Source organism: Lolium rigidum, chromosome 2 (genome assembly GCF_022539505.1).
Source record: "Lolium rigidum isolate FL_2022 chromosome 2, APGP_CSIRO_Lrig_0.1, whole genome shotgun sequence".
Taxonomy (NCBI): domain Eukaryota; kingdom Viridiplantae; phylum Streptophyta; class Magnoliopsida; order Poales; family Poaceae; genus Lolium; species Lolium rigidum.
This window is the reverse complement of record NC_061509.1, coordinates 249,772,214-249,790,058: the sequence shown is the minus strand read 5'-3', so window position 1 is coordinate 249,790,058 and position 17,845 is coordinate 249,772,214. Positions and strand designations below refer to the sequence as shown.

At 45.6% G+C, this 17,845-nt stretch overlaps 1 protein-coding gene across 1 annotated transcript; it reads left to right on the top strand.

Annotated features, from left to right (window-relative positions):
• The first annotated feature begins 947 nt into the window (after positions 1 to 947).
• Positions 948 to 4,130, top strand: LOC124693250 (probable fucosyltransferase 7). The gene is made up of 2 exons (XM_047226722.1): positions 948 to 1,463; positions 2,453 to 4,130. The coding sequence occupies exons 1-2, from the start codon at positions 1,190 to 1,192 to the stop codon at positions 3,922 to 3,924; spliced, it is 1,746 nt and encodes a 581-aa protein (XP_047082678.1). The 5' UTR covers positions 948 to 1,189; the 3' UTR covers positions 3,925 to 4,130.
• Positions 4,131 to 17,845: the final 13,715 nt, after the last annotated feature.

The following is a 17,845-nucleotide window of genomic DNA, read 5'->3' as shown; positions in this document are numbered from 1 at the left end:
CTTGTCGACTCTAGCACCCTCGGTATCTGCCTATATTTATCTTACGAGTACTTTTTTTTCCATACATCAAGTTATGATGGGAAGTGGAAAATAGAGGTGAGCGAAATGCTTTTGTGACAAAGAAGAGCAACTAGGCCCGGAAATCCTACCGGTTGACCAATGAACTAGTCAATGATCAAGAAAATCTAACTACTCCCGCCACACAATGTACACATACATTTAAATAGTGGTTGCAAAGTGGGTGTTCAACCATACGTAAGACTAGTCACAATACATAGTATCATATAAAAGTATCACGTATATGATACTACTACATGTTACTATGTCCACGATGCATGATACTACCTCCATCCCCAAGGCTTAAGGCCTTTTTTTCTTTTTCCAGAAAGTCAAACTATGTTAAGTTTGACTAAGTTTTTATAAAAAATCATTAACATGTAAAATATAAAATTAATATTATTAGATAGATAATGAAATATATTTTGATGTGCTATCTACAAAATATCATATTTATTGATAGATTATTCTAAAATTTTGGTCAAACTTTACTTGCTTTGACTTTTCCAAAAAAATATAAGCCTTAAGTATTGAGATGGAGGTAGTATCATGTACTAGTATCATAATCGTTTTATATTAATTAATTTGTAGAATCTCAATGCAGATATATGTATAAGATGTATTTGCATTAAATTTTCTAGTACTGCGTGCTATGATATGGTATCTACCTATGATATTACAATCTTCTCTCTCAACTTTAATTGCACTATCATATCAGATTTTTTGCATGCATGAGATGCATGATACTGGAGTACCTACTATACTAGTATAAGTGTGGGTAGTCTAAGTACAAGTAGTGTCCATTATAGAAACCAAAGGGGTCCATGTAGCCATTTCCAGTAGAAAAAGAAAGGAGCGGGCAATTATATTTTCATTTCAGATCCCGGGAGAGGAAGTCTGTGCATCGTGCACACGTCGTCGTCGCTCGCTCCCTCATTTCTAGACCCCGTAGACGTTTGACCGGCTCCGAGCAGCCAAGCTGCCAGGAGAGACGCCGGAACAAGCAAAACCACCACAGACACACGGATCAAAACAAGCGCTAGCTTGTTAGCAAGCTCAGGAGGCAGAGGAGATCAAGAAGCAGAGAGAGGGTGGTGGCGAGGAGGCCACGGGAGGAGCGGCAGGGTGGAAGATGGACGTGAAGTGGGCGCGGAGCCCCCGGTCTTCGGCCGACGGCGACGACGACAAGCGGAGGGCGCCCAGGTGGGGCGGCGCCGTCCGGCCGTCGATGGTGCTGGTCGGGTTCCTCTTCACCCTGTCCCTCCTCGTGCTCGTCTTCGGCGGCAGGTGGGGAGGCTCCTTGCCCTCTACCTCGCCGTCGTCCTCCTCGCCGTCTTCCACCACGCCTGAGACCACCGTTCGCCACGTCGTCGACGGCGCCGGCGCCGGCACCGCACCGCCCCAAAGTAAGTTTCTTCTTGCCCCTGCACGCACTTTCAACCTCTGAATTGTGAAGATCACGCCCGACGTAAGGCAAGAAAAGCCCGATCGTTGACCGCCAGTACGCAGGGGAAAATCTTGGCCTATGAACGAGCAGCTACTGTCGTAAGCAAATCCGCCATCTTTATTCTCTTCACCATTCAGCAAAGTGGTGCGGAGATTGCCTTTTTGTCAGAAAGTACGAGGATGCCATCGCTACTGGCATTGTGAGTTATAGCCATGGCCACAGCACCTACTGAGTAGATCGCTCAATTTTGTGCAAGAACTGCAGATCTAGTTTGCCCAGTTCTCCTCGGATCACTGATCCACCGGTAGAACAATCTTGTAGCTCAGAATCTCAGATCCCAATGGCGGCAGCGCGCTTGAACAGTCAGCTCTGGTTTGGCGCTGTGGCAACAGTGCTCATGCCATCCCGCTGTGACGCTGGCGCATCCTTTTGCGGATCTTGTCCTACCTCATCAACCTTTTCCCAAAGGGACATAGCTTGTGCTATAATGTCGGCGGCTTGCCCTTGCAAATGGTGCTCCAAAATGTCCTGCCTTTTTACTTGAGTGGTCCCTGACTTTGGGAGACAATCTCAACTGTTAGCTTAAAGTATACAGGGTGAGGCTCCATAAAAGAAAATTCTTAAACTACTGAGGCCCCAAAGTATGAATGTCAACATGGATAGTTTCCTCCCTGAACATTGAAAAATAATTTCCTTCAGTAAGACAGTAAGAACTATACACTGTTTTAGGCCAAAATCAGCCTTTTTCTGGGGGTGTTTGGGCAATAGATGATGGCTGAAATGTTCATAGCATGCTTTCCGGCAATTGCTCTTCGTGATACTCTGCTGCTACCAATGCTGAATTCTCAACACTGCATTTTGTCCTAATGATCCTGTATGACTCTGTATACATTTTGTTTGTCATTTTTTAAACTGGCGGATTATAACATTCAGTTAACTTCTCTGCAGAAACCACAATTCCTCCGAAGAACGTGACTGCGCCATCAGCCAAAACTCTGTCCCAGGACAGGCTTCTCGGAGGATTACTCTCTGCAGCATTCGATGAATCCACCTGCCAGAGCCGATACAAATCATCCCTGTACCGGAAGCCATCGCCGTTCCCCCTCTCCCCCTACCTGGTGAAGAAGCTCCGGAAGTACGAGGCTCGCCATAAGAAGTGCGGCCCGGGCACCAAGAGCTACCGGAAGGCCGTCGAGCAGCTCCAGTCCGGGCGCAATGTCGACAACTCCGAGTGCAAGTACGTGGTGTGGTTCCCCTGCAACGGCCTCGGCAACCGCATGCTCACCATCACCTCGACCTTCCTCTACGCGCTGCTCTCCGGCCGAGTCATGCTCGTCAACGTGCACCAGGAGCAGGAGGGGCTCTTCTGCGAGCCATTCCCGGGCACCTCCTGGGTGCTCCCCGCCGGCTTCCCCGAGGGCAACCCCGGGAAGCTCCACGCCGACGCGCCCGAGAGCTACGTCAACATGCTCAAGCACAACGTCATCCGCGGGGACACGCCGGCGGCGGCGCTGCCGCCTTACGTGTACCTCCACGTCGAGCAGAGCCGCCTCAGGCTCTCCGACAACATCTTCTGCGACAACGACCAGGCCACGCTCGGCAAGTTCACCTGGATGATACTCAAGTCCGACAGCTACTTCGCGCCGGCGCTCTTCCTCACGCCCATGTACGAGAAGGAGCTTGCGAAGATGTTCCCGCAGCGAGAATCCACGTTCCACCACCTCGGCCGCTACCTCTTCCACCCGACCAACAAGGTCTGGGGCATCGTGCGCAGGTACTACGAGGCCTACCTCGCCAGGGCGGACGAGAAGATCGGGTTCCAGATCAGGATCTTCCCGGAGAAGCCCATCAAGTTCGAGAACATGTACGACCAGCTCACCCGCTGCATCAGGGAGCAGCGCCTGCTGCCGGAGCTCGGGGAGCCTGCATTGGTGAACGCGACCGACAACAACGACGGGAAGGTGAAGGCCGTGCTGATCGCGTCACTTTACCCGGGATACTACGACGGGATCCGGGGCCTGTACTACGAGAACCCGACCAGGACTGGTGAGGTCGTGGCGGTGTACCAGCCCAGCCACGAGGAGAAGCAGGAGTACACCTCCAACCAGCACAACCAGAAGGCCCTCGCCGAGATCTACCTGCTCAGCTACTGCGACAAGATCGCCATGACCGCCTGGTCCACCTTCGGCTACGTCGCATACGGCTTCGCCGGCGTCAAGCCCTGGATCCTGCTCCGCCCGGCCTGGGACAAGGAGGTTTCCCCGGTCGCCTGCGTCAGGTCCACGTCCGTCGAGCCCTGCCTGCACTCGCCGCCCATCCTCGGCTGCAGGGCCAAGCGGGACGTCGACGTGGCCGCCGTCAAACCTTACGTACGGCACTGCGAGGACGTCAGCTTCGGCCTCAAGCTCTTCGATAACTAAAACACTGAGCGGATCAGTTTTACCCTGACGGAAATTGCGTTAGTACGTTGTTTTCTCTCCTTCTCCCAGCTGTGGATTAATTAATTAGGTGTTTGGAGGCACTTGCTTGTGTTCGTTTTGTATTGTATTCAAATTCGTTCTTTGTACTTAATCATAACGGATGTTTACACGTGTATACATAGATCGCTATTTACCTTTCCATTAAACACATATCTGGGTATATTTTTTCTGAGCAGCTCGCAACCTCGACCCGGCAGTGGTACCCGCTATGTAGGTAGCGGGATAGGAGTCGGTTGGACAGCATGTTGGAGGACCTTCTTGCGGCGGTGTGTCACCTCTCGTCGCCTCCCAGCTAATGTGGTCCCTTCCCCTGCGTCGAGGGGTCCATAGTGGGTGTCGTGTTAGGCTGGTTATTTTTTTTTCGAAATGGGATACACCCCGGCATCTGCAACGGTTGATGCACACAACCTTTTATTAATCAACGAAATATTCAAACTTTACAACTCAAGGATCAACGAGGGTCGATACGAAAATCAACCATCGAAACAGCAATAGATTACTAAGTGCTCTAAACATCTTGTAATCTCTTAACAGGCCGCCAAGTAGCCTGATAGAAAATACCCTGGGCAACCATTCGAAGGCGGTTGTATCCAAAAACCATGCACTCTCGCTGGTCCTCCGGGAGCAAGAAACGCCATAGCTGGATCCAGTGGACCATAGTGTGGATAACCTGCAAAAAATTAGTAGAGTCCTTTCTGTTAAAAACAATATCATTTCTGCAATTCCATATTGACCAACAGAAAGCCGAAACACCAATGTGAATTCTAGCTTTATCGTTTTTGTCAACTCCATTAAGCCAATTTCCAAACATATTTGTCACATTGAATGGAGGTGGAATATTATAAGCAGCGAAAATAACCCTCCAAATAAGCCTAGCAAAAGGGCAGGAAATAAACAGATGTTCAACTGATTCCTCGGCGTCACAGAAAGAACATTTCGTATTACCATTCCAATTCCTCTTTACTAGATTATCACGGGTTAATAGGACTTCTTACTAAGGAACCACATAAATATTTTTATTTTCAGTGGGATTTTTATTTTCCAAAGATACATACGAAGATATCTAGTATGTCCATTTAACATATCAGCATACATTGATTTAACCGTGAAATTCCCTGAAGATGTTAGGCCCCAAACAAACTTATCAGAATCATCATTTAAATTTATCATCATTAAACGTTGACATAGATGTGCCCATCGATCTCATTTATCACCAATCAGTCTTCTCCTAAAACCAATATTTAAAGGAGTTGACCTCATAACATTTGCCACAGTATCATGCTTACGGTGGACTATATTGTATAGTTGGGGATACTGAGTTGCAAGCGTCTGATCACCTCTGTGTCTGTTAGGCTGGTTATGTTGTGTTGTGGCTCCAACATTCTAGACTTTGTGTCTGTGTGTGTCTTGTGGTCTATGTTTGTTTGGCCTGTATGTGGATCATGTATGACTGTGGTTGCTTTATTTATAAAGTGGGATAAAAGTCTATTTCGAGGAGGAGGGTATTCTTTCTCTGGACGCGGCGGTTTTTCTCCCCCGTGCATATTCTCTCTTTATTTCAAATATGTTTTAAACATATTTAAAAATGTCAAAAAAAATCTAAGAAAAAATTCACGCGTACATCTCCACAACCTACATGCTCACAAATATTTTCATCCTATGAAACAAAAAACCGGTGCTAAAAGAAGGCATTTCTCGATACATTTTTTAAATCTTTTTTGCATATGGCATAAAAAATGTCGGGTTTTAGCGAAACTTTACATGCGCACATAAACATGCAGATATACATCCAAAAAAATCCTAAATTTTTTAACATTTAAAAATTGTTTTCTTCATAAAGAGAGCATATGCACCCATATCAAAAATGAATTTCCAGCTTTCTCTCTGTTTATTCTTTTACGAAATTACGCCTTTTTACTCATTCAACAGAAGAGTGAGAGGTAAATTAGAACCTAGGGTTTATCTAACCAGACATGTTGGTTAGATTGAAGCTAGGTGTCTGCAACCATCTTACTATACGCTCAGTACAGATGGCGTGAGCGATCATCCTACCTCGTACTGTTGCGCCTTGGCCTACTAAGAAGCTAGAGGTGGCACATGTCTAGAAAAATAATTTCTATACGTCGATCAGGTCGGCACCTACCAAGGGGCAAGGGCCGCACACCCCACTGTATGATGGGCTTGGCTCAATTTCCAGTTTCATTTATTACCTTTTTGTTCTCGGTTTTTTCTTTTTATGTTTTATTACCTTTTAATAATTTTGGAAAACATTTGGATTAAAAAAATCTTTTTGATTGGAAAATGTAAGTTTTAAAAAATACTTGAATTTTGAATTTGTCTGGATTTTAAAAAACATTATTATTCTTTAAAAAGGTTTAGATTGTGAAAATATTTATATTTAGATTTTTTTTAGGGTCGATCCCGTCTAGGTATCATTGTTGTTCTAAACATCCAACCACAAGTTTGTTCTCCCCTTTCTCCAATCTCGGTCCTCCTTCTTCTTGAGATTTCTCATGTAAATATTAGAGTGTAACTAAATCCTTATTAATTAATTAAGTGAACTAGAGGTGAGGATCTTACATTAGGTGATAGCACTCTTATGAGTAATGCAGAGACTCGGTAATTTTTTCGAATTTTTATCATCATGATATTGTTTTGTAAGTAATAAAAAAATTATCGGAAAAATGATAGCAGACATTGGGAACTGCATCCGATACTTTAGCCTCCCTCTTGCATGCTCATGAGCATCGCTCTTGCCCTATGTGTTTGCAAGACTGTAGACGATATAACAAAGTGATTAGCAGTGTCACAGTACTGTATATTATACACCTTTCTAGAGACCGCCGTGCCGTGGATGTTCCTGCGTCCCATCAGCGACTTGCGCGCGCACCACACGGTTGACAGGTATTCATCTCGGACGAGGCTTGCCTGCGCCCTGAGCCTGCGCCTATCTGTGCGCCTAGGACGCGTGGCAGATATCTGACGCTTCCGCAACTTTCGCCTCCTCTCCGTGCCTTTTGGCTGGAAAAACAAATCGTAATACGGATAATCACAATGCCATAATACTCGCAGGATATGGATACGAACGCCGTAGTAATTCTCGTGCTCCTGCAGCCTTGTCCATGTCTATCTACTAGTACTCCGGCGGCATGGCCATGCCGGCCGGCGTCCGGCACCACGCTCTACTGCCTCGACCTCCGGCGTCAGCGCCACAAGAAAAAGTAGAACGTCGTCGAGCAGAGTAGCCGGTAGCGTCGCCGTGCCGACCGCCAACGAGACAATGACCTCCTGTCATGTTGTTGCTAGACCGTCGGAGGCATCGCTTCCAAAAACGACCGACGAGGAAGCCGAAGAAGAGGGCTACAGGGATGATGAGGGTGACGAGAAGGCTGAGTCCCGAATCGGTGGACAGCGGGAGTTGTTCCGCTCAACTATTCCGCAATCCAGCCATGCCGTGCAGCGTAGCCGCCACGGCGGAGCGGCTAGCGTCGTCCAGCTCCATCGCGCCAAGCGCCACGACGACGCGGCCGTAGCCGCCACCATCGCCTCCTTCCGCTCCTGCTCACAAGTCGAATTTTGTTCCCCTCACAGTTCTCACACATCAGAGTTCTGTTCCTGATTAGTTCGATTGGACCTACCAAGCTATGTGTTCGCTGACCTCCGTTCGAATAAGCTGCATAAGACTGAAGGCCACGGAGGAGAATGACAACAACCTTTGCTTTGAGAGTTGCTCGAGATAAAATGCAGAGCTCGATTTGTTCAATGGCAATCAGCTAGTCAAATAATTATTCCTGAAATCACTCTGCTGCAGCACGGCCGGGGCAGAAGTCAAGTGTGGTCGCTAATCGATGAGACGCATCGGTGGAGCGAAGACGCTGTATCAGGACCACCGGCGGCGAAGAGATGCCACCGGCGTCTCGGCCGGAAAGGGTGCTGCGCCATTTTTCTGGTGTAAGATGGAAGACCACAGCGAGTATTTGCGATTTTGTTTTGCGCGATCGGGAGAAAAGACGAGCGAAGCCCGCGCGATGCCTGCCACGCGTCTGGGCGCACGGATGGGCGCAGGCTCAGGGCGCAGGCAAGCCTCGTCCATTCATCTCTATTTTACTTTCTTTTCTTGCGGGAACGTTTCCGTCTGTTTAGCCTGTCATGCCTAACAGATCAAACAGAACACGTCCACGTGTATCGTATCCCTTTCACGCCTTGTATATACATGTGTTTACGATAGCGATGGAACCAATGCAACATGGTAAACTAAACAATACTCCATTTTGCATGCCACGACTCATGAGTACGAACTAAAAAACAACCTAGTCAGTGTTAGTCTGGAGATCTCCGAACCCTGCTTTGGGCATTAGAAATGGAGCCGACATCTGCGTAAACACATTTTTTTAACAATCAATACCTCTGCATATATACATTGATTCGGTTGATTGAGAATTAACCTAAACACTACTAAATTAGATACCATCGTAATGTATCGGGAACAATATTCAACTCTGTCGAATATTGTGCATCATAAATACGAAATTTTGCTTGCCTTTTGTCCATTTGACGCAAGGAACTGGCGAGTTTCGTTGGAACTTAGATTTGATTCAGCATTTTAAGCCGGTCATTAATAATAACTTAATTTGAAAAATGAAGATACCACTAAAGAGTAAGGTGTTTGTGTCATATCTTCATAGGAGGTTATTGTAACCTTGCAAAACGCAATTAGCGGGAAAGTAAAAAAATTGTGTCTTTTGTTATCATGATGAGATAATAAAAACACTTATTCTTCCAATGTCAGTTTGCTAGATTTATATGGTCAATCATCGAAATAGGTTCTACATTATACCTGCCACGAAGTGTTGCCAATATTTTCGACGATTGGCTAAATGTGGTGGATCGTAGGTTTAAAATACTTATTAGGGTGAGAACGCTTGCCGTTATTTGGTCACTTTGGCTATGCAAAAATGACAAGATTTTTAACGATAAAAAATCATCTCTCATATAGGTTATATTTAGACTTCTACTTATCTGCTTTGCTTATGAACTGAACTTGCCTACTTCACAAACAAGCCAAGCAAGGGAGGATGAGTGGATAAGTGATTATCTTTTCAACAGAATGAATGACAAGCCCTTTACTAACGTGTCTCTCCCCCCTTTCCCCCCCCCCTTTCTTTTTTGCTCTAAGGTATGTCATATTCAAGAATGAGGACCCTTCGGCATATGACTCTAACTGAGCAACTGCCCAATCTTGGGCAAGGAAAGGCCCATCGTGGGAAAATCAAAACCCACATTGAAGAAAGATATCATCGAGTCTCTTACCACAATCTAGGTGGTTCTCCCGTAGGCGTCTCCGGTGGCTACTTAACAAGTTTCAACTTCTCCTGCCTATCCTAGGTGACCATCTTCGTATACTACAACGAGCAGGTGCACCATTTCATTGCGTTCATGATCGTCTCTTCAGAGTGTGAAGAACTGTGACCTCTTTACGGAGGTGTCAATATGGTTGGATGACACGGCAAGGAACTTTACTACCCAACATAGGTGGCAACGTAATCTCAGGATTGGACCGCCACTCCCTTAGATGACGATATAGTTTTACTTTGAGTAAAGGGGGAGCTATATTACGTAGATAACAGGTTACACTCCTCCAGAAACAGAGGTTCAGAAGTATCAGGGACAGAGCCCAACCAAAACCCTACAGTATTACAAATTCTCGCATTCGCAGCTAGATTATGAGCCAAACGGTTACAACTTCTATTGATACTAACAACGGACAAGGCATTGGTAAGGTGATATTTTATGTCATTTATTAAGTAACAGAGCTGCGTCAAATCCCTCCCAGGTTTGTTGATAGCAGTAGCGGCTTCGGAGCAATCAGTCTCACAGATGACCACACTCTGGAGCCAATTAGCTGCAAGAGAAAGACCATCTGAGATGGCATGAAGTTCAGCTTCTTCTGCCGAGTTACAACCGGGCAAAGTACTTGAAGGGATCTCCCCATTTTCATTTCCAGCCATGACACCCACACTAGCTTGCCCATCCGAAGACATGAAAGAGGCATCCACATTTACTTTGATAGAGCCCGGCTCAGGTTTCTTCCAGGTTTTGATAGTTTTTGGTCTCAAGGTTTCGACAACATCAGATAATTGGTCATTCCCGGAGCTATTCTGGTCAAGCTCACGAGCATAGTTTAGAAGAAACTCCACTGAATGATTAATTCTTTCTTTGCCATCGTCGTGAATGATGTTGTTCCTCAAGTGCCAAGCTCTCCAAAGCAGTAAGAGAATTTGGCCTTGTTCTTTTTCCTCTGTTTTGACAACAAGATCAGAAGCCAATCTTCCCCAGTATCACGGAATTCTTCTTCCCTAGGTAGATTCCAGTACTTTCTCATTTTGTGTCTGATTGCTTTGGCCTTCGTGCACGAAACTGTGGCGTGGAAAATGTTTTCCTTGTCAGTACCACATATTTTGCAGATGTTTTGAGTCTCCAAAGTGCGCCTCCATTTATTTTCCTGAGTTTCCAAGTTATCTGAAGCTAGCCTCCAACCGAAAATCTTCACTTTATTTGGAACGGGTGCCGCCAAACACCTTTCCATAGGGATCTATTGACATCTCCTATAGCATTGTTGCCTTGAGAAGTAGAACCAGCATGAGCTAATTTATAAGCTAATTTGTATGCGCTCCTTACCGAGAAAATTCCAGATTTCTCATAATTCCAGGCTGGCATGTCCTTGCAACTATGTATTGGAATTTTAATGTCCAATATGTGGGCAGCGTCATGAGGAAGGAAGGTTTTTTCCACAAGATCCTGATTCCACTTTCGATCTGCACCAATGAGGCTTTTAACTTTGATAAGTCTAGACTATTTCCTTTCCGAGGTAATTTTCAAACCAATTTTCTGATGGGATTCGTAGCATAGAAAACAAAAAATTTCCTACCGCAAGAACGAATAACAAGTCAAGATCTAATCTAGTAGATGGTAGCAACTAGATGTATGTGAGACTAACCCTCAAAGATTCCAAATCCTACGAGATTAGATCTCGTGGTTGATGTAGTCGATCACTTGCCGCTTTCAAAAGCGTGTAGAAGATCTTGACGGTGCCACAGTCGGCAGCACCTCCGTACTCGGTCACACGTTCGGTGTTGATGACGACGTCCTTCTCCCTGTTCCAGCGGGCAGCGGATGTAGTAGATCCTCCTCGGAATCCCGCCAGCACGACGGCGTGGTGACGGTGGTGGTGGAGATCTCCGGCAGGGCTTCACCGTAAGCGCTGCAGGAGAAGAAGGAGGAGGGAGTATCTAGGGTTTCGGAGAGAGGGGGGCTTGGGGCGCTGGCTAGGGAGCCCCTTGGTGGTGCGGCCAAGTGGTAGCCATCCCTCTCACTCTCCCTCTCTTTATATAGGTGGAACCCCCAAGGGTTTGCCCAAAATACGAATAAGAGTCCAACTCAAAACCTTCCATATGGGCGAAACCTAGGGGAAGTGGGACTCCTCCCTTTCCTTCCCCTTTGGCCGGCCATGGAGGTGGAGTCCACCATGGACTCCACCTTCCCCTTTGGTTGGCCGGCTAGGGTTGGTGGAGTCCATCCGGGACTCCACCTTCCATGGTGATTTCTTCCGGAAGGTTCTAGAACATTCTAGCGCCTTCCATAAATGCACCGGATCATTTCCAAACTTGGAAAGTGACTTCCTATATATGAATCTTATTCTCCGGACCATTTTGGAACTCCTCGTGATGTCTTGGATCCCATCCGAGACTCCGAACAACATTCGAACTCCATTCCATATTCCATATCTACTTATAACGACATCAAACCTTAAGTGTGTCACCCTACGGTTCGAGAACTATGCGGACATGATCGAGACTCCTCTCCGATCAATAACTAATAGCGGAACCTGGAGATCCATAATAGCTCCCACATATTCAACGATGACTTCGTAATCGAAAGAACCATTCACATACGATACAGATTCCCTTTGTCACGCGATACTTTACTTGTCCGAGGTTCGATCATCGGTATCTCCATACCTAGTTCAACCTCGTTACCGACAAGTACTCTTTACTCGTACCCCGGTATGTCATCTCTTGTGACCTAGTCACATGCTTGCAATCTAATCAGACGACATTCCACCGAGAGGGCCCAGAGTATATCTATCCGTCATCGGGATGGACAAATCCCACTCTTGATCCATATGCCTCAACTCACACTTTCTGAATACTCAATCCCATCTTTATAGCCACCCATTTACGCAATGGCATTTGATGTAATCAAAGCATCCTTCCGATGTAAGTGATTTACATGATCTCATGGTCGAAGGACTAGGTAACTATGTATCGAAAGCTTATAGCAAGTGGAATTTAATGACTTGATCTCATGCTATGCTTACTATGGGTGTGTCCATCACATCATTCACCTAATGATATGATCTTGTTATTAATAACATCCTATGTTCATGATCAGGAAACCATGATCATCTATTAATCAACAAGCTAGTTAAATGAGAGGCTTACTAGGGACTCTGGTTGTTTACACAACACACATGTATCAATGTTTTCGGTTAATACAATTATAGCATGGAGTGTAAACATTTATCATGAACACTAAGATATAACAATAACTATTTTATTATTGCCTCTCGGCCATATCTCCAACATTTTCCTTGAGAGCCAGTTATCTCTCCAAATTCTCACTGTCATGCCATCTCCAATGCGCCATATGATTCCTTCTTCTAGCAGGTCCAGGCCGTGTTCTATACCTCTCCAAACAGGGGATGCATCATTTTTTAAGACCGTATCCAACAAATTTCCTTTGGGATAGTAAATGGCTCTAAGGAACCTAGCACAAAGGCTATCTGGTTTAGTAAGGAGCCTCCAAGCTTGCCTAGCCAGCAAGGCTTGATTGAAGAGTTTAGTATCTCTGAAACCAACACCACCCAAAGCTTTGGGTTTAGCAAGGTTTTCCCAAGACGACCAGTGAACCCTATGTTTTTCATTGTCTCCCCCCCCACAAAAATTGCCTGGTGATTTTCATATAGTCATCATGAAAGCTCATAGGTAGTTTGAAGAGACCCATGATGAATGTTGAGGTAGACTGCACAACAGATTTGATTAGTACTTCTTTTGCTGCCATGTACACAAAATTTTCATTCCAGTCATTCATTTTCTTTCCCAGGCTATCATTTGTACTCTTTAACTTATTTGCTTTTGCCCTGCCTTCAACAGTTGGAAAGCCTAAATATTTTTCTTCAAAAGTACTTTGCTATATTTCAAGGAAATGCTTCACATCAGTCTGTGTTTGTAAAGGACAATCTTTGCTAAATAAGATGGAACACTTATTTGGACTGATGAGTTGGCATGTACCCTTTTCAAACACCTTTATAGCCTTCTTTACCTCCTAAGCATGTTCTATGTTAGTTTGCACAAAGAGTAGGCTATCATCCGCAAAAAGCAGATGAGAGATACCAGTAGATCTTCTGCATATTTTGAACTCCTTTAAAACTCCCCTACTGATGGCATCTTGTATAATTGCCGTGAGACCCTCTGCAACAAAAAGGAAAAGATAGGGGAAAGGGGATCCCCTTGTCTTAAGCCTCTCGTAGGAACAATGACATCAGAGAGCTCACCATTGACCTTAACTTGATACCTGACAGAAGTAACACAAAGCATGATCCATTTGATCCAAGTTTCACCAAAACCCAATTTTCCTAGGACACCTTCAAGATATTGCAAGTCGACACGGTCATAGGCCGTTGACAGGTCTAGTTTTACAAAGAGAAATCATCAGGCCCTCCTTTAGATCTTTGAATAGCATGGAAGCATTCAAATGCAATAAGGGCATTGTCAGTAATAAGGCGCCCTGGGATGAAAGCACTTTGATACTCTGGAATAAGGCGATCCATTAGTGGTCTCAATCTGTTAACCAAACATTTCGAAATTACCTTGTACAACACGTTGCATAAGGATATAGGTCTAAAATCTTTTAGTTGCTCTGCATTTTTTGTTTTTGGAATTAGAGCAATGATTGTATCATTTATACCCACTGGTAGGGATCCATTGCTGAAAAAATGCCTGGTGGCAGAGATGACTTCAACTTTTAGGACCAACTAGTTCCTTTGAAAGAACCTTGCATGAAAACCACCCGGCCCCGGTGACATGGGAATACCCTTCGGGTACCCATTATTAGTATACCTGGCTTGGCTCGGCCCAATATGGAGAAGGCCCAACAAGGCAAACCGAAGAAGTAGTCGACTAGGACTCTTGTAAATCCCTAGGCTGGTTGCATATATAAAGCCAGCCAGGGCACCCGATAGAAGGGGGATAACAGATAGACAACATAGTTCCGCCTATGGCGGCACCCTGTAAACAGACATATGATCATATACTGGATTGCTAGCAGCACGTAGGGATCCTCCACCGAGGGGACCCGAAGCTGGGTACGTCGTGTGCCTAATCTCGCTCCCGGAATCTCCATCGTCGCTCTCTCCGAAACCCAAGTCTACAATATGTAGGCATTAGCGAGGTGATCCCTCGTCAATTGGCGCCGTCTGTGGGGATCGCGACGACTGGATTTCGTTATCCGGGCGGGATCGATCATCATCAAAAAACCTCAGAATTTCAAGTTCGTCAGCAGCGTCATCAACGAGATCGGAAAATCGAAAAATTTGGATCTAATCCGATAAGCGACCTCGCGCGCGAGAGGACGCAGCCACGCCAGCAAGAAGCAGCACACGACTCGCGGAATATCGCCTGAGAGGAGATTGATGGGGATATGCCCACGTTGATGTTGGCCTAGAGCGATCCGAAGAAAGTACATGCAGCGGGCTGCCGCGAATCAAGTATGAAGAAGACTATGCTTGTAAGTATTGTTATCCAATTCAGCGCACAGGTCCGTCGCCGTGTTTGGTAGCCAAACAGCGCTACACGTAATAAGAAAAGGTGCAGGGAGAAGAATTCTGATCGGTGCATACGCATCAATACCATCAAGGCCATCTCAAAAAAAAAATACCATCAAGGCATCAATCACCTCCAAAGACCACGCCGTTTCAGAGCTAAGTATTCTTACATAGTACTAGATCTTTTGATTTGTCTACATTATATTTACCCAAAGATATAGCTAACTGCTCGACGTGAACAAGATGGGTAACCTATGGTATGAAACGGCCCAACCGAGACTACTGACACGCATCCGCGAGACGAGCCGGCCTCCGAGATTCAATTATTTATTTACTTTTGCCATACCCGAATACTCGAGGGCTGTGCCATTGAAATATTACAGCAAATACATCTGATATTAGAGGTTGCGTCATTACATCGTTACCGCAAATGCACCAATGGATTTATTTTCTTTGCCTATGGATATATCTCCTTCGGCTCAGTGGATTTATTTTCGGCTTAGTGAAATTACCTTCTTCGGCTCAGTGGATTCATCTTCTTCGGCTTATTGGATTTTGTCTTCGTCGGATTCATCTTATAAGATTCATCTATATGGATATTACTGGTTTACTCTTATACAACATTACCCGAGGCATTTCGGGTCAGTGGATTTATCATCGAGGATTATTACTGGATTTATTTTCTTTGGCGGATTCATCTTCTATGGTTATTACTGGATTCTTCGGTTCAATGGATTCATCCTCTATGTGGATCCATATTATTGTCAATAGTTTCACCCTAAATGGCTTCACCTTATATGACGCCGCGACTCCGTCAATTTCTTCCAACATCACGACTAACACTCGTGGGCTCAACAACGACTTCGCCCCGAGTAACAGTTGTAACACAACGTCTAAGCAACAATAATGACATCACCCCAGCAGCGCTCGGGGGTTCGGTTATTTCTTCATCAACAATTTGGCGGCATCTATTTTCACTATTTGGTGGTTTCTATTTCGGCTCGACTTCTTCTCCGCACTCGAAGACTTCATCGCGCCGACTCCGCCGTGCCCAATAAGCTAAGTGTTCCTTTGATTTGCATAAAGTTGGTTATCATTTACTTTCGCCGTACCCGACACTCGGGGGCTGCGCCATACTTCTTCACTATACATCTCAGGTTGACAAAAAAAGAACTGTGCCGACGAAATCTTCTTCAAAGAGGAACCCGGCGAAATTATCCTCAAGGAGGACCCGAAAAATTATCCTCAAGGAGGACCCGAAGAATTTTCCTCAAGGAGACCCGAAGAATTATCCTCAGGGAGGACCCGAAGAATTATCTTCAAGGAGGAACCCGAAGAATTATCCTCAAGGAGGATCCGAAGAATTGTCCTTAGGGAGGACCCGAAGAATTGTCCTTAGGGAGGACCCGAAGAATTGTCCTCAAGGAGGACTCGAAGAAATTTTCTTCAAGGAGGAACTCGACGAAATTTTCAGCAAGGAGGAACCAAAAAAAAAAGAGCAAAATGGGTCCATTAACTCGGTCATATTGTTCCGAGCAAGAGAATCGGTGATGTACCCGACAATATAGAAGAACCAATATATTCGGTTGTCTCATCAAGCCCGAGAGAAAAATAGAAGAACCCGCAAAATGGGTCATTGCATCAGCCGAACAAGGCACTTGACAAAATATTCTCAGAGTGCGAAAGTCGCGAATAATCTCTGAATGCCGCAAAACTCTGCGAAGGTAAGACCCCGGGTCCGTCCTGAGCGGCGTGGCACCGTCTCTGACGTCGGTTTGCTACTTTTTTCCGTATCAACAGATACGAAGAAAAATCCTAACGGACGCGTTAGGTACCCGATAAAACATGACTGGGACTCGACAGATGGTAAGACCTTAAGCGGCACATGTCGAGTTAACACCAGTATCCCGAGATCATGTCCAGGGACGTGATTTTGAAGTAGGTTCTTGCGGGATTGCCACAAGAGCAGTTAACAGGTACCTGATCCGTCAGATGAACCAGCCCCATTTACCATTATCCCTAGACAATATAGATATGGATGTCAAATGAAAATAGCAACAGCCTGGAGTCGATAAAAAGAGGGACTGCGCCCACAAATATAGTTAAGTTTTTTATCGAGTAGTACAACTTGAGTTTATGCCCAGGTGCAAGCACCTGCCCATAGACTCGGGGGCTACTCTTAATGAGAGCATTGTTCACCCTCCCGATAAGATACAAGAAAGAGGAAAAATTGTGGAGTCGATTAAAAACAAGTTGAGCCTACACCCAAGTGGAAACACTTGGCTATAGCCTCGGGGACTACTCCCATCGGGAGCGCTGGTCGCGCACCCGATAGAAAAATAACTTCGACAGCATCTACAACAATCATTGTTTGCAGACTCAACTCGATTCTACAACTCGAGTGGATCCTACTCCCATCGGAAGCCCATGGATTTCATCAAGTCATCCAGAAATATAGTTAAGTTCTTCATCGAGTAGTACAACTTGAGTCTATGCCCAAGTGCAAGCACTTGCCCATAGACTCGGGGGCTACTCCCATCGGGAGCGCTGGTCGCGCACCCGATAGAAAAGTAATTTCGAGACATCATCTACGCTACATGTGATCTTCGACATGGACCTCGCCTTGTATTTCTTCGATTTCGGAGATGGTTATGCTTGGAGTCTCTACGCAAGTCTTCGACTTCCCTAGACACTCGGGGGCTACTGACATGGGTATACCCTTCGGGTACCCATTATTAGTATACCTGGCTTGGCTCGGCCCAATATGGAGAAGGCCTAACAAGGCAACCCGAAGAAGTAGTCGACTAGGACTCTTGTAAAACCCTAGGATGGTTGCATATATAAAGCCAACCAGGGCACCCGATAGAAGGGGGATAACAGATAGACAACATAGTTCCGCCTATGGAGGCACCCTGTAAACAGACATATGATCATATACTGGATTGCTAGCAGCACGTAGGGATCCTCCACCGAGGGGAT

Excerpts from the sequence above, each read along its gene's own strand:
- LOC124693250 (XM_047226722.1), top strand. The coding sequence starts at position 1,190 with ATGGACGTGAAGTGGGCGCGGAGCCCCCGGTCTTCGGCCGACGGCGAC. Across the intron at positions 1,464-2,452 it reads CGGCACCGCACCGCCCCAAA|AAACCACAATTCCTCCGAAG; the intron begins GTAAGTTTCTTC and ends ACTTCTCTGCAG.